This window comes from Rhinatrema bivittatum, chromosome 18 (genome assembly GCF_901001135.1).
Source record: "Rhinatrema bivittatum chromosome 18, aRhiBiv1.1, whole genome shotgun sequence".
Taxonomy (NCBI): domain Eukaryota; kingdom Metazoa; phylum Chordata; class Amphibia; order Gymnophiona; family Rhinatrematidae; genus Rhinatrema; species Rhinatrema bivittatum.
Genome location: NC_042632.1, coordinates 58,659,707 through 58,687,336, shown reverse-complemented (window position 1 = coordinate 58,687,336; position 27,630 = coordinate 58,659,707). Strand labels below are relative to the sequence as shown.

Sequence of the window (27,630 nt, the reverse complement as noted above, 5' to 3'; positions counted from 1 at the left end):
CACTATCACCGAACATGACAACCAGAGTGATTCGCAAAGAAAAGGAAAGGGAGAAGGAAAATAGTAAGGGCATGGATCCGCCCCCCCCCCCCCCCCGCGGCTGAAGCGGCTGATCTGAGTTCTTCTGCTATTGATATTGAGCATATAAAAACGGCAGTAGCGGCTGCAATCGGCCCAGAGCTCAAAGCAATTGCTGACCAATTATCTGAACTTACAAATACCCTTAATGGGTATGAAAATCGATTCGTGGAAGCAGAAAGCCGGATCTCGGGGGTTCAAGATGGCCTCAGCACTGCCCAGCGAGTTATCGAGGTTCTTCAGGCCTCTCTAGCACAACAAGTGCAGTGGGTCGAGGACCTGGAGAACCACTCCAGAAGATCAAATATCCGCCTTATAGGGTTACCGGAGACCCTACGCGATCCAGATCTTGCGGCCTTTCTTGAGAAGTGGCTGCAGGAACAACTAGCCCTCCCGACTCACAACGGCCCTTTGCGGGTAGAGCGCGCCCACAGACTCGGCCCTAAGCAGGTAACAAACACGAGGCCCAGACCGATTATTGCAAAACTGCTTAATTATGCTCATAAAGTGGATATATTGCGCGCACTCCGGGGGGGGAGCCAATCGCTTACCTATGCTGGACAGAAGATTCTCCTATTTCAAGACTTTTCGGTGCAGCATCGAGCTATGGCTCCGCATTGCTCCCAACTGATTAGTTTGGGCCTTCACGCCACGTTGATATATCCGGCTCGCCTGTGTGTGGTGACCGACGTGGGAATAAAGTGGTTGGATAACACTGAAGCAGCTCAAGCCTTTGTACTGGAGCGTAAGAAGCAGGCATCTGGATCTTAAATATGAGGCAACCTGAGTCGACGCGGCAGCTGCAGCTGCTGGCCTACCTCGGCGAGTGCATCGCAGGAGGGAGCTGCTTGAAATTTTGTCTTCCTTTTTTCCCTTGTAATAGCGTATCATTGGGCTGCTGCCGCTTCTCGACGAGAATGGGGAGAATTCTCTCATGATCGGACGCCCATTCAGCTGTATCCATGGACAAAAATGGCTGCCCTTGCTTTTGAGCCCGCCGCTTGGAAATGGCTACTTGTTTGGTTCTCTCTCCGCAGTGGAGGGGCGGGCGTCTTCCCTTTGCCTGCAACAATCTCGGGCTGGGGGTTTGGGCCTTGTTTCTGCATTGCGGAAAGGGGGATTGACGATCGTTCATGTCTCCGCATTATCTTCAGCATCCATCGTGAATGGGTTTTTTTCCCAGGAGATCTGCCCGCGCTTATGCTTCATGGCACGATGGGGACTTTATTTTTTATATATATTATATATTTATTTAACAGCTTTTATATACCGGTTCACAAATGAACAGCAGGACTGAAATTACATGATAACAAGGGGGCGAAACTGGGAGGGGGAAAACTTGAGAACAGCATAGAAGGAGAGGTTAAAACAACAAGAGAAAACTCTGTGCTACATTAGGAAACAGTATCTTGGAGAGGCAGAAACTGGAGGCGCAGGGAGTCCAGCTACTATTCTGGGTAGGCACGTTTAAATAACCAGGTTTTTGACTTCTTTTTAAATTTAGTGGGGCATGTTTTGAGGGGCAGGATGGAGGGGGGGGGGGGCATTCCATAGGGACGGACCGGCAATTGAGAAGGCGCGGTCTCATGTGGAAGAGAGGCAAGCTGTTTTAAGCGGAGGTACAGTTAGAGTGCCTCTCTTGGCTGTTCCGATGGGTCTAGAGGACTGGTATGGGTTAAAAGGCAGGTCAAGCCAGTTGGAGTTGTAGACATGGAGGGATTTGTGTACAATGGTCAGTTTTGAAGTGGATGCGGGGAGAGGACAGGGAGCCAGTGTAGCTCTTTTAGGATGGCAGTGATGTGGTCACCCTTGCGAGTATTTGAGAGTATTCGGGCTGTTGCATTTTGTAGCATCTGTAACGGCTTTATCGTGGAGTAAGGGAGCCCAAGGAAAAGTGCGTTACAGTAGTCTAATTTGGTAGCAATAGTGGCTTGGATTACTGTGCGGAAGTCTTGGGTGTATAGCAGAGGCTTCAGTTTCTTTAAGACATTAAGTTTATATACATTGCTTAACCAAGTCCTTTTACATACAGTCTAGTGTTCCACCTTATAAGCGGCTATAATCTATCTAGGGGATATAATCTGCTTTAAGCTCTGGTTCGGAAGTTAACTGATCTCGCTCGGCTCTCCTGGTTCGTTGGGTGGGGGTTTTGTAGGTCTTTTTTTCCTGGCGGTTCATTCACATATCCAGCATGGCAATTTGCCGCTGGTCGCCGCCGGGGCTTGCTGACTCTTGCCAATCAGAATGGTTTTCCTTCACAAAGTTGGCAGACTGGGGGAGCCGCTAATTTGGACCGGGTCCGATTGCGGTGGGCGGCTTTATGGATCCTTCTATAGACTGGTCTCACAGGTGGCACTGTACTGTTTCATCCCCACCACATTAGTTTTGGGGGGAGGACAAAGTTTTATACGTTATATGTTAAACTGTTATAAACGCAAATGGTTGGCTTCTCTCATTCATTCTTTTTATTCTTGTTTTTTTTACACTGGCATGGAGGTATGGGGCTGGATGGGGGGGGGGGGAGGGGGGGGAGAGGGATAAGTGATCTGCTCCTCCCCAGTATAAAAGGGGAAACAATAAAAGGGGGGTTTGTGATCTCGCCCCATGGCATTTCGAATGGGATCTGGTTTTGTGGGGAAAAGGAATTGGGGGGGGGGGGGGAAGGGGGGAGTTAACGTTGTCCCTGAATTGTGTGTTAGCTTCCTTTTGGTGCACAAATGTTATTTCTGTATACTGACCTTATGCCAGGTATTCTTGTTTCAAGGGTGGGCCCCTGCTGGGAGGGCTCATCCTCTATTTTTGGTGAAATTTCTGCGTATGTCAAAGCAGTGGTTCCTTAATTTCTAAAAAGCAGACGCGTATAGTTTCCTGGAATGTGTGTGGACTCCATTCCCCCATTAAACCTTCTAAAATCTTAACCCATTTAAAAAAAAGTTATCTACGGACATTGGTTTCTTACAAGATACCCATCTCTCTGATTCAAACATGCTAAATTGCGTAAATATTGGGTGGGTAAGCAGTATTATGCTTCGGCTACCACCCGGACTGCGGGGGTGGCTATTTCGTTCCACAAAAACTTACCTATACAGGTCAGAAGGGAAATTAAAGACCCAAATGGCAGATACCTTATTCTGGTCACTGAGTTATATCACAAGACAGTGGTTTTCTGTAATCTTTATGCCCCCAATACGTATTGCCCAGCATTTTTTCAGGCTCTTTATCAACATCTATTGCCTTATATAGCTGAAACGATTATTTTGGGGGGGGGGGGGATTTTAACACAATCCAAGATCCGCCAACTGGACGCCTCTCAAAATCGACGCAGGGAAACGGGGATGGGCAAGGGCCCTTCCTTTTTGACACAAACGTTACACCTGGTGGACATGTGGCGCACTTTACACCCAGGGGAAAAGGAATTTACTCATTTGCCGTGTGTGTACGCCACCAGTTCCCGCATTGATTATTTTCTCACTAGCTGCCACGCTTTCCCTACGGTGTACGAAGCGGGTATTGAAAACATCGTGATCTCTGATCATGCCCCTGTGTGGGTTGACTTGTGTTTCCATCCATCGGCAGTAGCGGTCGGGCCTTGGCGGTTTCCCTTTTACCTTGCAGAGGATCGGGATTTCCAACAATATTTAGGTGAGCGATGGTCCAATTATGAGAAGCTGAATCAAGAACATAAGGCTCAACCCACACTCTTTTGGTATACGGCCAAAGCCGTTATAAGGGGTGATATCATATCATACTTGGCGCACTGCCGCCGTATGTTAAATAACAGAGTATTACAATTAAATTCTCAACTGCGAAACGCCAAGACTCAATTTCTTCAGACCAATACGGGGCCTGCGCGCAACAATTATTATTCAATTCAATGTGCTTTAAATACTCTGTTGTATCAGCGAGCCAAAAAGAGCTTGCTTTATTATCAGTTCCAATTATATCAATACAGAAATAAGGCTGGCAAGCTGATGTCTCAGCTAGTACGATCTTCGCACGCCCCACGTTTTATAGCGGGTCTAAAGAATCCTTCGGGTCACGTTGAGACAAATACCCAGACTATTTTTTGCGCCTTTTCCGTGACTATTATGTTAAATTGTATAGTCCTGAGGATGGGTCTGAGGAAGACTGTTCCAGTTTCTGCGCTTCATTGCCGCTTCCGCATCTTACGGAGGAACAAAAACAAGCTCTGAATTCTCCCATATCATGCACAGAGGTTAAAATGGTGATTCATCAATCTAAACGCTTAAAAGCCCCAAGCCCTGATGGGTACTCTGAGGAATTTTATAAGTGTCTCCTAGACAAGGTGGCGGCCCCCTTAGCGTCCTTGTTCTCAGACCTTATTGCGCAGGGCAGTTTCCCAACTCAAACGAACCATGCTCATATCTCTCTCATTCCAAAACCAGGGAAGGATCCCTTGTCTATTGATTCTTATAGACCGATCTCTCTGCTTAATTTTGATCATAAGTTGTTGGCAAAGATTTTGGCAAACCGCCTGGCAGTTTTCCTTCCTTCCCGGATAGGACATCATCAAGTTGGATTTGTAAGGAGGCGATATGCTCTGTCAAATATACGGCGTGTACTTGCAGCCATGGAAATGAGCCGACAAACTGAGACCCCATACCTAGTTATCAGTTTTGATGCTGAAAAAGCATTCGATCGAGTGGAGTGGAAGTATCTGTTTTATGTTTTACGGCAGATGGGATTTGACGGTCTCTTTTATGATACAGTTCAATTGTTATACAAGGATCCCCTAGCGACATTAATCGCGAATGGTGAAGGATCTGATTCTTTCCTTATTCGACGTGGTACTCGCCAGGGTTGTCCGTTGTCCCCTTTACTTTTTATTTAGCAATTGGAACCGTTACTGATAGCCTTACAGACAACCCCTCAGATTCGGGGAGTTCACTTTGGCGAGGAAATTTTTAAAGGCGCTGCCTTTGCAGATGACCTCTTGGTTTTTCTGACAGATCCGTATTCTACATTGTCCCATCTGTTAGCTCTGTTTGACAAGTTTGGAACGTTCTCGGGCTTCCGGCTTAATAAAAGTAAATCTTCGGCATTAGCCTTCCCCGATGCGCTTCAGGAGCGCTGGCGGGCTCCTTTCCCATTACAATGGGCAGGTCCCGCTTTTCGCTATTTGGGGGGTATATTTATCAGCGGATCCAGCCCAACTATATCAGTTGAATGTCCCCCGTCTTCTTACTTATACGCAAGAGACACTTCAGAGATGGCAGCCCCTTACCTTTGTCTTTGACAGGCCGAATACATCTGTATAAAATGGTCACTCTTCCAAAATGGCTTTATCTTCTCCAAAAACACACCCTTACAACTATCACATCGTGATCTCAGGTTGGTAGAACGTTCTATGCGGCAATTTGTTTTTGGAGGGGGGGGGGGGAGGCGCACTTACCTCTCCTTTGGTTACAAGAACAGTGGGGAGAGGGTGGGTTGGGAATGCCCAACATGGCCCTCTATAATTTAGCTAGCCACATGCGAGTGCTTCGGGACTGGATAGTGGGTACCTCCTCATATACCAATCTCACTGCAGACAGAACCCTAGCTTACCCTATTGATTTGACATATGCCCTTCAAGTGGAACCCGGTAAACTTCCCACCTTTTTGACTACCTCTATCATTCCGCTCGATTCGACGAGCATGGGTACTTCTGACTAAGCGATTGAGGGTCCCTTGAGTCTGTGCATATTTATTACCATTGGTTGGTAACGCTGAATTCTCCCCAGGATCACAGATGGCAGCCTTTCGCCACTGGCAGACCTTGGGCATTACCCGAGTAGGTCACGTACTCACACGTGAGAGCAGATCACTTCTTTACCCAGAGTTTAGGGAACATAATGGGTTGGGAGTTTCCTCTGTGTTCCCATATCTACAACTGGCCCATTATCTGCAAGCTTTGCCCTTAGCGTTTGTACAGCAGACTACTTTCCAGAAATTGGATAAGATTCTACAATTGGAGAGGGCTCAGGCTCCCTCCTTATCTTTTTATTAAAAATGGCTGCGTGCAGCGGGGCATGTGGAAATCTGTAATATACTTGTGGATCGCTGGAATGGTGACGGGGACTTTCTGGTGACATCACACACATTGCAGGCTTGTTTTAGGAAGGTAGCCCGGCTCTCGTACAATAGCTATTATCAAGAAGTACAATATAAATTTTTGGGGAGGGCATATATCTCTCCGCAGATGGCTCACCATCCACGGCTCACTGTTTCTGCTTTCTGCGGTCGTTGCCCACAAGCACTGGGTACTTTAGCCCATGCGTTTTGGGCTTGCCCGGTTATTAAGCTTTTTTGGACTAAGATTGCTAGATTCTTCGCCACAATTTTGGCAGTTTCTATCCCGGTAGCATCTCTATGGCTTCTCTTTGTCAGCATTCCACCATTGCGGATACGATAGCCTGGCACCCGTTTGTTGATATAAAAAGCATGTTTGGTTGGCAAAAGGGTCATATTAATGGGGTGGAGAAATGTAGACCCGCCATCTTTTTGGGTGCAGCGTAATTTCTTTTATTCTATGATGCACATGGACTGTCTCTCCTCTCGAAATTCACCTGCTCGTTGGCACTGTTTCCTTGCTATCTGAGAGCCTCATATCCAGACTCTTCCACACCGGGCTCGGAGCCGACTGCTAAATGACTAAGTATTGTCTTCCTGGCATTTAACTACAGCCTTGCCTGAATATTGTTTTCCGGACAGAGACAGATGCAATTTATGCGATACATGAGGATGAACATCAGGGACTTTGGGAAAAGGGGGGGGGGGGGGGGGATTCAGGCTATATATTGTAAAATATGCATTTTCTTAAAATGATTCGGCAGTGCTAAAGCGCCTGCACTCCTTGCATGTCCTTACATTATTTTGTTGGAAAATGTTAATAAACATTTATACATAAACTGTTAAATCAGATAAGTCCATGCCAACAGAAAGCCAGCTACCAGACCAAGGAAATCACCTCAGGAATTCTCAACTGAGAGAGGGACTATCTGGTATCACACAGGAGAGTGGGGCTTTTTTTTTTCCTTCTAAAATCTGAAGTAATCCCCATAGGGAGATGCACATCCACCATCTATATATCCTGTGACGTCAGCTTGCTCCGTCTCCATCTGCTGGCAGAAGTGCATAACTCACTGGTCCTGAATACATCTATCTACATGCTAGGAGAAGAGGAAACTTTTCAGAGACATAGTAGAGCAGTCCCACCTCCACTCAGGCAGCCCCTGTGCTGCCTTGGAGGAGAAAGGTCACCTGGAAGGATAGCATTACCTTGGTATGCCAGGAAGCACAGGCATAGCTAGGACCTGCCCTCAATATAGCACCTGAAAATCATAATTTATAATCAAACACACAAACTTTTTATTTTTCTGGAGTTTGAATTAGACTTTTGAATTCAGCATGCAGTTGGATAAAGCCATTGATGTAGTTTAGTGCTGTTTGCTAACCGTTTTTGTGCAATGACATCATGCTATACAGAGTTACATAATAAACAGTCCCTACTCCTTGCAGCTTATAAATCAAGTCCAGACAGATAAGACACAAGACAGAAAAAAACACAAATAAGAGGTGTCAAGTGAAAGCAGAGAGGCCATGATTGGGAAAATTTAATCATGTGGTTATAAGTGAGATCAAGAGAGGAAGAAACAACTTTAATCACATAAAGAGGCCTCATTTCTTGCAGCCTAAAAGCCTATATAAGAAAAGCTACCAATGGGGTAGGTGGATTATAAACCAGACCCTTAAGTGGTTCAACCAAGGAAGAATTTGCAGAGCTCTTTCAAAAGAAAATAGGCTCTAAAAGAAGTGGTCATGGGATGAAGGCGAGAGGCGGTAGACTTAGGAATAATCTACAGAAACCTTACTTTACAGAGAGGGTATCAGATGCCTCCTTGTGAAAGTGGTGAAGACAGGCAGTATCTGAATTTAAAAAAAAAAAGCATGGCATAAACACAAAGAATATCCGAGGGAGTGGTAGGGACTGTAAAGATGAATAGTAGGTATGGATGGGCAGACTTGTTAGGCCTTCATGTTTCTATGAATTCCTTTTCTGCAAACTACTTGTAGCAACACAAGGACAGTTACTATGTTCAAACTTGTCTAAGAATTTTATTGAAATCATGACTTTGCTGCATGGAACCAGAAGCTGACGTGGCACCATCAATGCTTGGGAAACAAAATCAGGATTTGCTGTCATTCACTGCATCCTACGTTAACATGTGCTTGCCTCAAAAATACTTCACAGATCTCATATCCCAGGAGTAAGCAAACTCCAGTTCTGTAGTGCCAGAAACCGGCGAGGTTTTCAGGACACCCATAATGAATATCTTGAAAGCCCAAAGGATTTATGGCACGCCTGTTGCCTCTCAATACTGAATAGGTCATGAATGTCATTCAAGTTTGCATCACAAATCATTGCCACTTCAAAATTCTCTGCCAAGAAGTTAGTTCACAAAACAATGTCCTCCTGTATCACAGGAAAGTCTGCTGGCTCTCAGGTGGTCATTTTCATTTGGCTCATTAAATTTGGATGGAGGTTGCCATGTCTCTCAAAAAAAAACAAACCACAAGCTTCTGTGAAAAATTTGGGAATCCATATTTTGCTCCTCAGCAATCCTATGGTGCATAAAAAAATCTTGCCAAATCACAGAAGAGATGAAATTGCGATTACCCTGAAAAATTCATTTCTAAATTAAATTTGGTTCAGAAGAGCTAAAACCTGATGCATGGATTCATAATCCATTCCTCAGTGTCAATGCTTTGCTTGACTTGCCAGATACAGAATTTCGTGGCATTCTGGTGTTCAGTAATGGAGAGATATTCCATGCTTGCTAAGCAAACTCTGCAGCCTCTCATCTCACTTACCACAACTTATCTGACACATCCTGTGCACCAAATGGAAAACACAAATGTTATTAGGTAGTAGTATAACCGTATAAAAGTCACGAGGTGGCATAACTGTGCACACGTATTCATGGATCCCCCAAAATGTATCCCTAACGTGACATAAAAATGGGATGTTGATAGGACACCTAATGGGAAAGTTATTAGTGGGGGGCACAGACACATACGACAGGGCAACAACATAAACAAACTAAAAATGAGGAAACACCACAGGTAGATGCAAATAACCCATGAAATCAAATGACATCAAAGCCCCAGTAGGGGCCATTTCAGACTAAGCTAGAGGTCTAAGACAGCATGAGGCCAAACCAAATAAAAAAAAAAAAATAGGGAGGCTCCTCTTTTCAAACATGCAGCTGTTAGAGGACCGTATTAACTAGCTTCCAGAGAGATATTACTACTAATCAGTTCCATTTGCTTCAGGAACCTTCCGTCCTTGCCCTCCTGCAAAGAATGCTTACATGCATCTGCTGCGTGAACTAGAAATCTAGCCGCAAATGATTTCCAATAGAAGAAGTTAGTAGAGGTCAATGCCATAGAGATGTAAGAGGAGAACGTTGTACAATATCTTTATGCAAACTCAAAGTACTCTGAGAATCAAATAAATAAATATTCACAGGATCCTTAAAAGCTGACAATAGAAATATAAGACTATTACTTCCCCCATCTCCTTTCGTCTGTCCTAATATATCTTCTTTCATTTATTAGTGAACCTCTTATTCTAGCCACAACTCCATTTTAAAAAATCTTCTTCCTAAAGACGTGTCATGATGCAGAGGAATAAATAAGGACTTGCTTACCTTGTACCAAGTACTCAGGTTGGGTAGTGTGCTTGGAGGGCTCCAACTCCTCATGCATTGCATCACCGTCCAACTTATCGCATGTATTCAACGCTTGGCCACTTACGTCTAAGGGACTCTTACAGTGCTGAGCGCTTTTCTCACTCTCTTCCAACTCTAAAGGGATGGAAAGCCTGGGAGAAGGGTCACTGGAATCCAGTCCACCAAAGGCACTATCCAATTGTTCTTCCTTAGCTTTACTGTCATCTTGCTCCTTGTTAGTTTCAGCACTGCTCTGGTTAAAGCGCTGCCACCGCTTTTTGGGAGCTACATGATTTACCTCATTCAGATCATCCCAACTGGAGCCTTCACTGCTCAGCTCAGTATCCAATTCTGTGTATGCCTCATCCTGAGAAGAGCTAAAATGTGTAAAGCTTTCACTACATTCCTGCTGTGCTAGCACTTCAGCTTCACAAACTAAATCCTCAAGAGACTCTCTCTTCTCGGGCTCTTCTATTGTGAGACTTGAAGTATTATTGGGAGAGTCTTCACTCTTGCACGATATATTCAATGTATTCTCAAGTGTACCACTGGGTGAATGGTCCGGAAGAGACTCCTCATGTCCCTGCAAATTCGGGTCCAAGTTCTCAGAAGAAGCTTGGTTTGTGACTGTAGACAAACCACTCGCCTGCTTTGACTGCAATGTACAATTTGTATGGCTGTGTCTCACGCTGCAGCTTTCACCATTAATGCCAGAATCTGAAGCAGCTGAGGGTTTTCTTACATTATCTCCAGGTTCATTTAGCTGCATTCTGGTATCGCACCCCAAAGAAGGTTCACATTCATTTTGTTTCAGACTGTCTTCTTCCTTTCTTTCAGCATTGGAAATGGATTCCAGCGGAACCAAAGATTTGGTTTCTGTAGTGCTACATCTGGAACAATCCCCCAGACTTGGGCTTGGAAAGGAGACTGCATTCTGACCAGTCATCAGCTGCCTCTTCTTTGTCTTACTGTCATGCAGGTCTTTGAACATCATCAACAAGGTGCTGTACTTGTAGTCTGGTTCAATCGGCATGCGACTCTGCCCAGAGGCTGAAGTAAAAAGTAAAGGAACGGTGGGCTTGGGAGCTGCAGCGTCAGCAGCTTCTTCAGCGAGAGACCTGCAAGATAATTCTTTCAGTTCCGAAAGGACGTGATTCACCACCACCGCTTCTATCTCAGCTGAGTCCGGAGACTTTTCCTGCATGTTTAACAGTTTCTGATCCTTGACTTTCCCACCTGTAGAGGGGGAATCGGGTGGAGAGCAAGAAAACACTTTAGTGCCCAAATAGCAGTTTTTGTCACTGCACCCCTCTTGTGCAGAAGGAGCCCTTGCTGTTGTACCCTCTTTAATCCTGGATTTTATACTTCTTATCTGGGACGGTTTCAGATTTTTCTGCTGATCTTGGTTTGTAAGACTGCTATTTAATGGAGGAATCATAGCATTTTCATCAGAAAACAACGGGGATGAAGCACTTAAGGGTGGAGCATACTTATTTGCAATGGAAAGATTATGACTTTTTAAACGAGTAGCATCTTCAGGAGGAACAACAGCTGGTTCGGCTTCAGGAACAGGAGCCTCACTGACAGGACCAACGTCTCTGCTGTAGTTTTCTGTACATTTGGAGTCGCTGTATAGCCTTCTGCTTGTTTTTCTGCTGGTGGATTTGTAGGAATACCTGGAACATTTCCTAACATTGTCCCTTGGTTGGGTGTAGAATAAACTCTTCGGCATCTCTACACATGAACTGCGTTCCAGAGCACTGCATGCAGACTCAAAGCTTTGGTCCGTAGTACACAAACTATCAGTACCATCCGAGCATGAAGTCTGCGAGTCCATGGGATGGCTTGGTTCTCGCTCTGCTGCAGAATAATTTTTCAGTAGCCCTGAAACTTCAGCTTTTTGGTTCCTATACTTAGCAGAGCCACTGGAAATCAGATCAACTGCAAGTGTATCAGCAATTATAGCATCATTAACATCTTCTGCTGCAGTGCTGCCGTCTAAAAAAGATGCCAGCATCCCATCTTGTAAGACACCAGTGCATGCTGCCAGACTGTCTGCCTTCCTGCACAATGCATAAGGTATGTGCTCATTTCTGACATTATCCCCCAACAACTTGCCTCTCCTCTCAGGCCTTAGTCTAGTCCTTTTCGCACTAGTTCTCTTCCTTGTATCAGATTTTCTTTTTGTGGGGTTGGACTTGCTACGTGGCTTTACCTCCTTTTTGGCTGGGTGATCCGTGGCAAACTGGGATGGCTTCAGCCAACCATTTGACAAGCTGCCCGATTCCATTACGGGATCTTCTAGAAAGGACCTGGATAGCCCAGCTCTCTCACTGTCCAGTGTATCAGAGTTCGGAAGCAGAATGCTACACTTTTTGTCCCTGGAGAGAAAGTCTTCAGCATGTGCAACGCTCACGTGCCATGTAGCTAAAAGCCTTTGAGGAATCTATAAGTAAAAGGAAACAAAAAATAATATCCAGCACAGAAAGGAAAGCACACAGCAGATAATGCGGTCTTATTTCTGACTACTGAAACCATATTCATGGCCCAAAGGGTCAGCATTATTACAGAATAAGCACAAAGCAATTTAGGGTGCAAAAGCAGAAATAAATTCTCTCATTCCTTGGTGGCAAACTTCCATTAGGAACAAAATCAAGGCTAGGAAAGACATTTTTAGATGATCAAGGACCCAAGCACTGGGTGTTCTGTCAAGAGAAATAATCTTTAGCACTGAATCCAGATTCTAACACAATCTCCTATCGGGAAGGTTAATACTCCAATGGCCCACAGATGCCGCCAACATCTGCTCTGTCTGACATGATAAATTCAGTTTTCAAACATTCCTTTGTATATTTTGAACATAATTTGGCAAAATATTACAGAAAAGTGAAGCTTTTACCTTGTGCAATTTCTCTTTCTTCCTTGCCCCTCTCTGAAGAGACGGTAAATCTTCAAACTGATGCTTCCCTTCATAGGGTAGAATGGATTTTCCAGAAACCCATGCCTTCTCAGAAGAGTTTCCCAAGATCTCCAGATGATACTCCCGATGCTGTCTCCGATTAGAAACTATGTAATAATTAAAACACAAAAGCAAGCAGCAGCACTTAATATCAGCACCAGAGCAGAGCTCTATGAATTTTTACTCAATGATGTGCTACTTATTATTTGTTCCAATGGCAGAATTTACAGAGAATAAAACAGACCGTAACTTACAGCTGATCACTTCCTGAAGATGCACAAAACTCATGAATCAATTCACAGCTGTGTCTATAACTATTTTGTTGCTCCTTTGCAGGATTACATTGCTGCCCATTTACCTGGGCAAACCTAACTTTGTGACAGTACTCCAAGCTTTTGTACTTTCTAGCCTAGACTATATAAAAGATAACACCATGCTGGGCCAGAGCAAGACTGAGCAAGCCCAACACCCCGTCTCCTACAGTGGTCAATCCAGCGCACAAGTACTAAGCAGAGCCAAAAAAGTAATCCAGTGGCTTTCCCAAGTCTACCTGACTGATAAGGATTTATGGACTTCTCCTCCAGGAACTTGTACACAACCCTAAATCTAGTTGTGCTAGGTTCCTTCACCAAAGTCGTCTTGCAACAGATTCCATAGCTTCATTGTGCATTCAGTGAAAGTTTCATGATGTGTCTCTATCTAAAAAGGTAAATAACCATTCCCTATTTACCTGTTCCACTCCACTCCTGATTTTATCCACCTCTAACCTGTCCCTCTCCTCATAGGGAAGCTATTCCACCCCCTTTATCATTTCTGTCACCCTCCTCTGCACCTATTCTAATTCTGTACACAATACTCATGGTGCAGGCACACCATGAACTGATACAGAGGCATTATATGATAGTCTTGGCTTTATTCTCTATTCCTTGCCTAATAACGCCTAATGCACCTATTCTAATTCTGTACACAATACTCATGGTGCAGGCACACCATGAACTGATACAGAGGCATTGTATGATAGTCTTGGCTTTATTCTCTATTCCTTGCCTAATAACGCCTAATGTACCTATTCTAATTCTGTACACAATACTCATGGTGCAGGCACACCATGAACTGATACAGAGGCATTATATGATAGTCTTGGCTTTATTCTCTATTCCTTGCCTAATAACGCCTAATGTACCTATTCTAATTCTCTACACAATACTTATGGTGCAGGCACACCATGAACTGATACAGAGGCATTGTATGATAGTCTTGGCTTTATTCTCTATTCCTTGCCTAATAACGCCTAATGTACCTATTCTAATTCTGTACACAATACTCATGGTGCAGGCACACCATGAACTGATACAGAGGCATTGTATGATAGTCTTGGCTTTATTCTCTATTCCTTGCCTAATAACGCCTAATGCACCTATTCTAATTCTGTACACAATACTTATGGTGCAGGCACACCATGAACTGATACAGAGGCATTATATGATAGTCTTGGCTTTATTCTCTATTCCTTGCCTAATAACGCCTAATGTACCTATTCTAATTCTGTACACAATACTCATGGTGCAGGCACACCATGAACTGATACAGAGGCATTGTATGATAGTCTTGGCTTTATTCTCTATTCCTTGCCTAATAACGCCTAATGTTCTATTTGCTTTTTTTTGACCACTGAATTGAGGATGTCAACATATTGCCGTAAGATGGCTCCTTTTCTTGGGTACCGACTCCCAATACAGAACCCAGAATTAGGTAGCTGGAGTTGGGATTGTTTTTCCCTATATACATCACCTTGCACTTTTCCATATTAAATTTCGTCTGCCAGTTACCTGCCCGTCTCCAAGTCTCACAAGGTCCATCTGCAATTCCTCACAATCTGCTGCTATTTTAACAACTTTGAATAATTTTGTGTTATCTGCAAATTTGATCTGCTCAGGCGCTCTCTTTTTCAGATCATTTATGAATATGTTAAACAGCACAGATTCCAGTACTGATTCACGGGGGAGAACTGACCATTTAGCCCTGCCCTCTCTTTCTGGCCTTTTAATCAGCATTAGGTCACTGCCTCCTATCCCAAGACTTTGAAATTTCCTGAGGAATCTCTCATGGGGGGATTTTGCCAAATGCCTTCTGCACGTCCAAATATACTGTATCCAGCAGATCACTATTATCTACATGTCTATTTACAGCTTCAAAAATAAAGCAGATATTTGTAAGATAATAGTTCTCGTTATAAAAATCATGCTGACTCTTCCCCAATAAGCCATGCCTATTTATATGGCTAGTAATTTGGGGTTGGGTTTTTTTTTTTTTTTTTACAAATAGCGTCTACCATTTTGCCTGGCACCAACATCAGGCTCACTGGATTATGGTTTCCCAGATCATCCCAGAGGCCTTTTTAAAAATTAGTGTTACAATGGTCACTTTCTAGTCTTCAGCTACTATGGCTGTTTTAAAGGTCAGGATACAAATTACTGGCTATGGGTTTTCTATTTTCTGATTCTGGCGATTTGTTCTCTTTGGTTTGTAAATGTCTTCCTGTTTGACAGTGATTTGCTTCTGCTGTGGATATGTCCCCAGCTGCCGCCTCCATACACAGACAGGCAAAAAATTAATTTACTTTTCCTGCCATTTTTGTCTTCCCTGAGCACCCGTTTTACTGGCTGGCATTTAAGATTTTGTTCCACAGGCAGAGCCATGGCAGCACCTTTTGAAGCCGAGCTGGCACATGGTTTTAAAGCAAGGAAAAGCAGGCTCCTCTTTGGCCAGGATATTTGGCACCCTTGGCAGTTGTTTATGCCTAAATCTGGGCCTGTTCACAGGTTTTTACTTCAAATGTACTTGAAAAAAAATGTATATTATTAGTTTTACTTCTATGGCTAGCTCAGGGCTTCCCAAACTGTGGATGGGGGTCACAAAACCTTCAGCTGAGGGTCACAAGTGCCTGACAAGGCAGCACTCTTCAGATACCAGCGGGCAGCACTGCTCTTGCAGGAATTTCTGTAGTGACAGGAAGCCCTGCACAAGAAGGGATGAAGACCTTGGAGAGCTTGTGAGCTTGCACCAGCCCACAGGCCCTGTACAGACTTTCATTAGTAATGCTGCTGTCACTTGCACATCACCGCTGGGACTGGGAGAGGCGAGGGTTGAATGTGGAGATGACTACTGCTCCTCTCTCCTCACCCACCACTGAACCAGCCCCTATCACATGGCATGAGCAATTAAAAAGCTGCACAAAATCTGATGCATATTTATACCCAACTGAGGAAATATAGAATACCTGGTTGATATTTATTGCTTTTTCTCTGAATTTGTTACTGCAACTATGCAATCTTTCATCTACAAGATGTAAACCAAAACATATTTAAAGGAAAGCAGACTTGAAAACTATACAAAGAAAGTGCTGTTAGATCATAAAGAGTGTTGTAAGTGTCATTCCTCAACAATCCTTAAAAGCATAATTGGCCAAATGTTTGCAAACATCTTTAACCTTCCTGCAGGGAAGTCTTCTGGAAGCGAGACAGAAAGATCAGCAACATTTAAGAGAAGGTGAAAGTGTGGCCTCCTGGCGGACTTGTTTTCCTTTATGTCGGAGAGCATTACTCCACTTAGCTTTGGATTTCCTGGTCGTCTCCCATACAGACATCGAGACGTAAACTGCTGACTGTATATTGCCTTGTACCCCACCTTGGAAGAATTTCTTACTCAATAAATGCAAATAAATCACTACAGGAGCTTAGAGGGGTGTAATGGACTGTGTGTGTTACGGTTGTTGCTTGTTATGATTTTTCTATAGCACGAGCTTGGTTCTCTTCTCAAGGTTTCTCCAAAGAATAAAAACCACCACCAAATCCAAATCTAACTACATAGCAGTGAAGGGCTTGGAATTCTTTTGCTTGCACTGCCAAGGTTTAACATAAGATACTTCGGCTAGGAAGAACCACAGAAATCTCTCTTACAAGAAAAACATTTCAGGAAGGCGAGTGTGGCAAAGAGACAGTGAGGGTTGAGGTAGGACGGTTTCAGATGAACATAAATCTTGCTTGGCTGGGAACAAAACGTGTGGTCATGTGACTGAAGCATGGCTCCCAGTCATTCAGTCCACGTGCTAAGGAAGAATTGGTTATCCTAAAGCAGCAGTAGCATTAATAATTATTATTTTTCATCCTGACAATTCCTGATGGAACAGTAACATTTTTCATACTGCCTCCTATTTAGCTATTCCCACTATTATAAATTCAAGCAGCTGAAATGTCAATCAAAAATGAGCAATTTCAATCATTAAAACTCGTTTTATTCCAATTTTTATTATATTGGGTAACTAAATCAAACCCACAATTTCCACATTTATTACCACTCAATATTTAATGACTGAAAAAGTGTTCATGAATGCTGCTATTATTCAATGAGCTTCCTTGGGTCATATCCTCAGCAACTTTCAAATCATCTTGTTTATGTTAATGCATCATGTAACTTGGCACATGAAATATGCATCACTCTGTACTTGTCCACATTACATGGGGATAATCAATCCCAACCTCAGGTACACAATGCTGGGTTCTGCATTAGGAGTCCCGATACAGGGAAAAAACCTTAGCATTACTGTGGACAATATGTTGAAATCCTCACCTCAGTGGGCAGTGGCAGTCAAAAAAAGCACCAGGAGAATATAAGGAAGTAGAGATGTGAATCGGAACTGAAATCGGATCCGATTCTGGTTCCGATTCACATCTCTATAAGGAAGTACTCTGAAGAGAGACAAACTGAATATTATAAAGCCTTTATGTAGATCTATAGTGTGATTTCACCTTGAGTACTGTGTGCAGTTCTGGTCGCCCATTCTCAAAACAAAAAGATCTCTCAGAACTAGAAAAGGTGCATAAACAAAAGGGATGGACTTCAGCTCAGAGGGGATATGATAAAAGTGATGAGGAGGTCTTTGCTCCAAAGATACAGGTCGTAGTCAGGACTTGATAGGTGGGAGCACCGTCAGGAGAGGATTATCTTGCTGGTGGCCAATGAGGATCAGTAAGTATTGCTTTGGGAAATTTTAGAACTTAAAAAGTTTTGGGGAGAGGTAATCTATTGGAGTACATATTTTAGTGTGTGTGTTCGTTATAAAAAGCTAGCCAAAAGATAGGAAAAAGCTTAGAGTTTATGTGTTTGCTTTTCCTCCCTCCCAGCCCAGCTCATCTTGATTTATAGGCAAGAAACACTTTCATATTAAAAATCAATCAGCCTTTTATCTCAAACACAGGATTTCCCATGGCCTTTTCAAGAATTTATTTATCCCATTGCAGGTCACTACCAGATTAATAGTGAATATACTAATACATTTAAAAGGACTCATTTACACATTCCTATTCCCTTAGGAACCTAAACTTAAATTAAGAACTCAACAAAATTAAGATGAAGGCAAGAATCCAGCAGCAAGAGGTAGGGCCTTCCAGTCTTCAGTATGATTTTTTACCTGCTGGTGAGAGGTTGCAAGTGTGCACCCAGGACAAAGATCTTGGCTCTCAAAGAACAAGTTCGATCTCTGGAGGTTAGAGTGGCAGATAGAGAGGTTTATAGCTGAGACTTTAGGGACACAGTGGCCAAGTTCCAACTCCAGTCTGGCAGCCCTGGTGCTGCCTTGGAGGAGGAGGGTCACCTGGTTGGAGAGCATCAACCTGGTGCAGCAGGAAGTGATCCTGTAGCAAGGACCTGCTCTCCAGGTGAGGCACCGCCCTCTCGAACAGAGGATGTGTCTTCCAGGGCTACTGGCTAGAGGGAAGGATTATGTCAACAGTCATAGTTGGTGATTTGATTAAGAATGTAGATAGCTGGGTGACTGATGAGCGCTAGGATCATAGAAACATAGAAATGACGGCAGAAGAAGACCAAACGGCCCATCCAGTCTGCCCAGCAAGTTTCGCACCTTTTTTTGTTTCCTCATACTTATCTGTTACTCTTGGCTCTTAGTTACTTTTTGGTTCTATTTCCCTTCCACCCCCACCATTAACGTAGAGAGAGGTGTTGGAACTGCATCTAAGTGAAATAGCTTAATTAGTTAGGGGTAGTAACCGCCGCAATAAGCAAGCTACACCCATGCTTATTTGTTTACCCAGACTATGTAATTCAGTCCTTGTTGGTTGTTGTCTGTATATGAGCGGAGGAGTAACCTAGTGGTTAGAGCAGTGGGCTACGAACCAGGAGACCAGGGTTTGAGTCCCGCTGTTGCTCCTTGTGACCTTGGGCAAGTCACTTTATCCTCCATTGCCTCAGGTGCAAACTTAGATTGTAAGCCCTCTGGGGATAGGGAAACACCTACAGCACCTGAATGTAATCCACTTTGAAGCGCTGAAAAAAGTGCAAAAAGCGGAATATAAATCTAATTTAAAATATAGATCCACTTTTCTTCATTCTCCCCTGCCATTGAAGCAGAGAGCTATGCTGGATATGCATTGAAAGAAGTATCAGGCTTATTTGGTTTGGGGTAGTAACCAGTTGGTAATATGCCTGCTTGGTACAAATGCGTAATCCTAGATAAGATTTTAGACAGTGCTGGGAAGGAGCAGGCTGTCTTGGTATATTTGGGCACCAACAACAAAGGAAAATGTGGGAGAGAGGTTCTGGAAGCTAGATTTAGGCTTTTAGGTAGAAAGCTGAAATCCAGAACTTCCAGGGTAGCTTTCTCTGAAATGCTCCCTATCGCACACATAGGTCCCTGGAGGCAGGCAGAGCTCAATGCGTGGATGAGACGATGGTGCAAGGAAGAGGGTTTCAGTTTTGTAAGAAACTGAGGAACCTTTTGGGGAGGGGGGAGTTTTTTCTGAAGGGACAGGCTCCACCTTAACCAGGGTGGAACCAGGCTGCTGGCGCTAACCTTTAAAAAGGAGATAGAGCAGCTTTTAAACTGGAAAAAAGGTGAGAGCCGACAGTCACTCAGCAGCACATGATTTGGAGGGAGGTATCTTTGAAGGATGCCAATGAAGCATTAGAGTTAGGGCATCCCAACAGAGAGGATCCAATAAAAGCAAAAGTAGTCCATGTGCCTATAAGTAAAGAATTATCTGAGCTAAAAGATTTCAAATTATCCCTATCAACTGAAAAGCAGGTTGTTAATACAAATAAAATGCACACTTTGAAATATCTGTATGCTAATACCAGAAGTCTAAGAAGTAAGATGGGAGAATTAGAATGTATAGCAGTGAATGATGACATAGACTTAATTGGCATCTCAGAGACATGGGGGAAAGAGGATAACCAATGGGACAGTGCTATACCAGGGTACAAATTATATCGAAATGATAGTGAGGAGAAACTTGATGGGCAATGGCACAGAGTCCAACAGGATCTTGCAAGAGACTGGCAGGCCGATTCAGTAAAAGTCCCGGCGCGCGCACAGGCCACTCTCCTCTGCGCGCGATTCAGTATTTAAATGAGGGCCCGCGGTAAAAAGAGGCGCTAGGGACACTAGCGCGTCCCTAGCGCCTCTTTTTTGACAGGAACGGCGGCTGTCAGCGAGTTTGACAGCCGACGCTCAATTTTGCCAGCGTCGGTTCTCAAACCCGCTGACAGTCACGGGTTCAGAAACCCGACGCCAGCAAAACTGAGCGGCCGATTTAAAATTTTTTTTATTTTTAATTATTTTTTACTTTGGGACCTCAGACTTAATATCGCCATGATATTAAGTCGGAGGGTGCACAGAACTGTGCACTTTCCCGGTGCCGGCAGAAGTTAACGCCGACCTTTGGGTAAGCGCTAATTTCTGAAAGTAAAATGTGCGGCTTGGCTGCACATTTTACTTACTGAATCACGTGGGAATAACTAATAGGGCCATCAATATGCATTTGCATGTTGGGGGCGCTATTAGTTTCGGGGGGGGGGGGGGTTTGGACGCGTGTTTTCGATGCGCTATTGCCCCTTACTGAATAAGGGGTAAAGCTAGCACGTCCAAACGTGGGTTAACAGTGGCAGCTGTGGAGGGTAGATAGCATTGAGGCATTTGCTGACTTGATCAGCAATTTCAGATCGCGGAAGAATCCCAGGCCTTCTATATGCAAATGAAGGAAGCCTTGATTAGATTGAGAGGGAAGGGGTGGACTCCTAGGGTTCCATGATACTTTGAGTGTCTTTTGAGCAACCATACGTTGGAAGGGAAAGCTATATTTTGTATATATCGTTCCACAGTTGATTCGGATGAAATTACGGACAGAATTACTTTGGTGATTCAACAATGGAACAATGATTTACAAAATACACTGGATGATACAGACTGGGATGGCACATGGCAGAAAGTGCATGCCATATCAAAATGTGCAAAATGGATGGATCTGATTGTGAAATTGTTATTATCGAGTGAATCACTGCCCTAAATTTTGCACAGTTTTTTCTGGGTCAGCTTCTTCCTTATGTTGGCATGGTTGTGGACAGGACAGTACATATCTTTATATGTTGTGGTCCTGTCTGCAGGTGATATCTTTCTGGGAAGATATAGAAAGGGAAGTTAGATTAATGTGTGGTATTCGTTTTTCTTTAACTCCTTGTGTGGAACTCTTGGGATACTGGAAAGATACTACTGACAGTGTCTCCAACTGGGATCAACTTCTTATAAATCAGTGTCTGCTGGCAGCTAGGCATACAATAGCATTGTATTGGAAGCGTGCCCCTAGCATGTCTCAATGGTATTCTCAAATGGTGGAGTTTGCATCTATTGAGAACATTTCATAGTCTTTAAGGGAGAGACTAGACAAATACAACAAAATACGGACAAAGTTTTGGGATTATCTTCAAAAATAGTGTTACGTTGAGGATGGGTTGGGATAAACCTATTGCAATTGTGATTGATAGCTTTCAATTTATGGGAAGATAGTAAATCTTATAATGTCATTCTTTGTATTGTGTAATGTATACTGTCTGTTGAAATAAACGGTTACAAAAAAAAAAAAAAATTGGCTTTACTGAGGGTAGATTATACAAATTGTTTTCCGCTGGAAGCCAAATTACATGTGAAATAAGCGACAATAAAGGGCCCGCATGGGAGACTTGCTTTTCATTCCCAAGCCCTACATCTGCTCCTTAGGGTGATCACCACGATGGTGTCTCTGCCATCGCTAAACAGCTACATCTAGTGGTCAGACTCACTGTGCACACATACCGGCCAAAGGAAGGAAGCCATTGTGACCCTTGGGAGCCATTGTGTCCGTTGCTACAGGGTGGGGGTGAGGGAAGAGGCAGCTGCTTATAAAATGGAGAACACAACTCAGCTAGCTATAAATGAAAGTTTAGGGCACAATATCCCAAAAGTGACCAGTTCCAGTTCAGCTATAACCCCAAAAGGACATGAGGAAAAATATTAGGCCAGAAAGAAGCATAGTGTGACAGTAAAACCTTACTGCTCATATACGGGCCGATACAGTACACTGTTAGCCCGCGTTTGGCCGCGCGTTTGATGCGCTACCTTTTCCCCTTGTTCAGTAAGGGGTAATATCGCGTCGAAAACGCGCGTCCAACCCTCTGAAACTAATAGCACCCGCAACATGCAAATGAAGGTTGATGGCCCTATTAGATATTCCCGCGCGATTCAGAAAGTAAAATGTGCAGCCAAGCAGTACATTTTAATTTCGGCCGGCACCAGGGAAGTGTACAGAAAGCAGAAAAAAAAACTGCTTTTCTGTACACCCTCCGACTTAATATCATAGCGATATTAAGTCAGAGGCCCCAAAAGTTAAAAAAAAAAAAAAAAGTAAAATCTGCCCGCGGCCCACAGGTTGGAAGACAGATGCTCAATTTTGCCGGCGTCCGTTTTCCAAACCCGTGGCTGTCAGCGGCTAGAGAACAGACGCCGGAAAAATTGAGCGTCGGCTGTCAAACCCGCTGAGAGCCGCCACTTCTGTCAAAAAGGAGGCGCTAATGATGCGTTAGTGTCCCTAGCGCCTCCTTTTACCGCAGGCCCTCATTTACATATTTTTATTTTACTGAATCGCCCGCCCAGGAGAGTGGCCTGGGTGCTTGCTGGCTCTCCCGTATCGGCCTGATAGAGAGCAGAGGTCATTTACCCATGTAAAGTGGCTGTCTGAGAACTGCTCAGGCTTTCAGCCATGCGCCTGCTTTTACCCATTTGAAAAAAGCAGGACGGCTCTGGGTAGGGTTAGGTCAGAAGAGGCAACATGCATAGTTTTGCTTTTTTAAAACTACCCATTACTTTGAAAGGCAAAAAAGTAAATGTAAATCTCTGCAGCTACATTTTCACTAGAGAAACCATTTACCATAAAAGTACATATTACAACAGGAAAAAAAAGAGCTGAAACTTAGGAATAAGACCAACAGACAAAAGAACTCAAGCAATCTAAATAGAATTGCTGTTTAAATAACATTGCCCAGGGGCTTATGCTCCTATTTTGTTGCTCCCTATTATATTTAATATACAAATGATTCTCATTTAAAGCAATCTCAGAAATCCACTAAAAATGGTTTCCACTGCCTTCCCTTCAAAACCAAAAACTTTCATAATTCAGTATCTTCCGTGGAATGGCCGACAATAAATATGGATAAGCATGTTGCTTTCTACCAAAAGAAAAAGGCTCTCGCTGTCCCACAGGGGAGAAAAAGGAAGGCCCAATCCTGGAAGTAAAAGCAACGGTCTCTCGTAGGATAAAACCATCAGCTGGGCCCTCACTATAAAAGCTTTTATTTATAGAGCACAGGTATTCAAGGCCACAAACAAAGGATGGTGGACAGCAAACTAACAGATAAAAAGATGAATAGCTTAGGTCAAGTAACCCACTATTTGTGTGTCTCTTTCTGAAGCCTTTTAAAAAGCTCACATTGAGATACTGGGATCTGCAGGGTACGGGGCTGAAACAGATGGCTCTGTAATGGTAATATAAGCATCCCTGGCTGACAATCTTCTTTGCAGTACTAAAATAGAAAAATTTACCTTTCATTTTTGAATGAGTGTCCAGTATTGGATCGGAACAGATTCTGGAGGGCCACCATGGACGTCTGCTGAACTTCGCCCAAACTATATCCCCAACCTCATGTTTCACTGGAGCAGGTTTTCTCCGAGCTCGCTTTGGCTGGATAACACAATACAACACTAGGAATTAGCAAGGGAAAAACCGTGTATCTGTTGTGAACGACATGTGATACTGGAGAATTTCATGCATAACGAGACATATTTCAGAAATCCACTTCTACTTACTCATCCTTCCGTCTGAAAACGTTCACTCCAGCACCACTAACTGAGCTGTAATTGCACGATAATCACAGTGCAGTCTTTTCAATATAATGTCAATGCTTGTTGCACATTGGGTAAGAACAAACAGGATTCACAGATACAGAAACGGCAGCAAAACATCTTCACCTGATCACAGAATGGAATGCAGGATCATCCTCTGCACAACAGCCAGCAGCAGATTTTTAGCATTAAGGGAATTAGAACCTACAGACCAAACATCTGTCAACATTAACAGCAGCTCCTGAGCAGAAGGCTATTCAGTTTTCTGGATACAGAGTCACCAACCTTCCCCAGGCAGAAAAACACAAAAGACAGACAGGCTTTTCTGTCCTATCGCTTCCTTGAATTTTCCTATAAACCCTTGGAAAAAGGTGCGCTCCACTGCCATAATACTAGACTGGCCAACTGAGGTACTGCTATGAAGTACTGCACAGATAGAAGATGTCACCATGCTTTTGCCTGCAGAAGCTGCAGGGAAATTTAAGCAATAAAAAATACACAGAGCCTGCCATCAGGACTCACTGGAAAAATAAAAGAACTTACTACTATTACCCAACATTTCTATAGCGCTACACGACATACGCAGCGCTGTACAAAACTCACAAGACAGTCCTGCTCAATAGAGCTTACAATCTAAGGCAATATTGCACCTGTACAAGTCATGAGACCCCATCTGGACTCCTGTGTACAATTCTGGAGACTGCACCTTCAAAACGTTATACACAGGATGGAATTGGTCCAGAGGGAGGCTGATAAAATGGTCAGTGGTCTTCATCATAAAGCATACGGGGACAGACTTAAAAATCTAAAGGAAAGGATAGGGGAGATATGAGAGAGAGACATTTAAATACCTCAGAGGTATCAATGCACAGAAGACGGACCTCTTTCAACAGAAAGGAGGCTCTGGAACAAGAGGTCATAGGATGAGGGTGAAAGGGGTGGACACTGGCGTAATCCCAAGGAAATGTCTCTCTACAGAGAGGGTGATAAATGCATGGAGACAAGGACAGTATCTGAATGCAAGAAAGCATGGGTCAAGCACAGGGGATCTCTGATGGAGAGGTAAGATTGTAGAGATGGGCAGTCTAGATAGAAACATGATGGCACAGAAAGGACTATGTATCTATTACCCTAAAGCTACCAACACTGCTTAACTTGTACCTCGGTGAACAGATCACACTGTAAAATTATTCTTCACATATTTTCATCTCTTTTATAGGACCAACATAAGAATTAGAATAAGTCCATTCTTGTGATGGAAGAACCTGTGTTTAGAAAGCTCGTGCAAAGCACAATCAATCACTAGATTGTGCTTATTTTAGTTATCACAACCTGCAACGAATCCAGTTTTTTCCAGGATCAATACACCTGCATTATCAGCTCCTTTTTTGGGCACATCAACATACAGAATGTTAGAAAGGATTATATAAAAGGGAACAGTGTCCATCTGTCTGTCCATAGGCACAATCAAATCAATTCATCTACAAAAAAAAAAGGGGGGATGGAAATTCACTAAATTTGGCATGAAGGAAGAAAATGTGACTCTTTCAGATAAGTTTGAAATAAAGAAACATCAGATCAGCATTTCCAAAAAAAGAGGCTCCAATTAATATCCATTGTTTTCTATGAGAAAGGGTTGGAGCTGTAGATTATGAACCAGCACTCTAATACAAAAGTTCTGCCTCACCCTGCCTACCCTTTGGCCCAGAGCAACACAGGCAGACAAACAGTAGCAGCTGATGAAGTGTGGAAGCAAAGGGCACTTTGAAAGACGCCACCAAAGTCAATCAGGATGGGACGTAGGCCTCCCAATTTCTTGGGAACGAGGAAGTGTTGAGAGTAGAATCCTTGATGATCGCCAGATGGAAAGTTGAAGAAGCAGCTTGGTGACCTCTTCCTCCAGGGGAGCAGCTGCTATGTGAGGCGACCTGCTTTGTCTGTGATCACCTCCAACGGTCGGAGGTGATCACTTCCCACGAGGTGAGGAAATGGGAAAGACTCCCTCCAACAGCAGCCTGGCGTTCTCTAAAAACCCTGAGGGGGTTTGGGGGTGCTTCCATCGGGGGGGGGGGGGGGGGGGGGGGGGGGGGGGGGGGGAGGATGCGGCTGCCGTGGGATACACCAGTGGGAGCAGTTCTGCAGCTACTGAGGGGGTTGCACCCAGGCTAACGGACAAGGCTGCAGGTGGAAATGGTCTGTAAGACCGCCTCTGAAAGTAGGATTTTCTGTAATTAAGGTAGTACCTTTTTGTGGATGCAGGATCTGAGGGCGTTGTCAGTGATTTGACAGCAACAATTTGTTCTTTTAGGTGTGTCACTATTTCACGCAACTTGTACCCAAACAGGTTGTCGGGGAGACATGGGAGGTCGGCCAACTTCTCATGCACATCCTCTATGATTGCATTTGCACGGAGCCACGCTAAATGTCTGGCCGCAATGATACCCACTGTGGATAGAGCGGACATGTCAAAGACTTCATATACAGTAAGGAGCAAGTATCGGAGGCCTTCCTCCAGATCGTGGAACTGGTCAGACGGGCGGTTTTCTGGCGCAGCTGTCGTGACTAAACATAAGAACATAAGAAATTGCCATGCTGGGACAGACCAAGGGTCGATCAAGCCCAGCATCCTGTTTCCAACAGAGGCCAAAAACCAGGCCACAAGAACCTGGCAATTATCCAAACACTAAGAAGAACCCATGCTACTGATGCAATTAATAGCAGGGGCTATTCCCTAAGTATAATTCATTAATAGCCATTAATGGACTTCTGCTCCAAGAACTTATCCAAATCTTTTTTGAACCCAGCTACACTAACTGCACTAACTACCTTCTCTGGCAACAAATTCCAGAGCTTTATTGTGCGTTGAGTGAAAAACAATTTTTCTCCGATTAGTCTTAAATGTGCTACTTGCTAGCTTCATGGAATGCCCCCTAGTCCTTCTATTATTCGAAAGTGTAAATAACTGAGTCACATCTACTCGTTCAAGACCTCTCATGATCTTAAAGACCTCTATCATATCCCCCCTCAGCTGTCTCTTCTCCAAGCGGAACAGCCCTAAAGGTTTTAGCAATTGCAGACACTCGTATAAAAATACTGAGTGATGTAAATTCATGTTGTTGGATTTTCGCATTGAGCATACCTGACTAAAAAGCCCACTTGCCAAAGTCATCTAGGTATTTGCAGTCCTTCCCCGGAGGGGTGATGGAGTGCAGTCGTGTCTTCTTCGCCCTCTTCATGGCCAACTCAATGACCACTGATGCATGAGGAAGTTGGAGCACTCTACAGAAGAGGGACTGCCTCATGCAAAATTTGAGGGCTGTCTTCCATGACGTTGGCGGTGCAGAGAAGAGGGACTCCCATATCCTGGTCACCACCGGATCCAAGATGGCAGGCGAGGGCAAAGCTGTGGGCTCTGACAGCGCCTCAAAAATTTTAAGTATGCCAAGCACTTCCACGTCTCATCATTAAGTCTGTTTCTCTATGAATTTTGAGTAAGAGAGGTCTTCCAGAGGGGAGACCGGCTCAGGCTGCTCTTCCGGGGGATCTGAAGGGTAACCGGTTGAAAAGCCCGGAGAGATGGATGGAGACCTGGGCACGGAACCCTGCGAAGGTGGACTGAGGGAATGTGGCCCCGG

The 27,630-nt window shown here is 43.9% G+C and overlaps 1 protein-coding gene across 3 annotated transcripts in view; it reads right to left on the bottom strand.

Annotated features, from left to right (window-relative positions):
• Positions 1-27,630, bottom strand: part of NSD1 (nuclear receptor binding SET domain protein 1) — a 155,735-nt gene that overhangs the window by 104,233 nt on the left and 23,872 nt on the right. For all 3 annotated transcript variants that reach the window (XM_029584125.1, XM_029584123.1, XM_029584124.1), the window contains 3 exons: positions 23,696-23,834; positions 12,712-12,878; positions 9,792-12,258 (listed from right to left, as the gene is read on the bottom strand). In XM_029584125.1, coding sequence (XP_029439985.1) covers positions 9,792-12,258; positions 12,712-12,878; positions 23,696-23,834 — 2,773 coding nt within the window. The remainder of the gene's footprint in view (positions 1-9,791; positions 12,259-12,711; positions 12,879-23,695; positions 23,835-27,630) is intronic.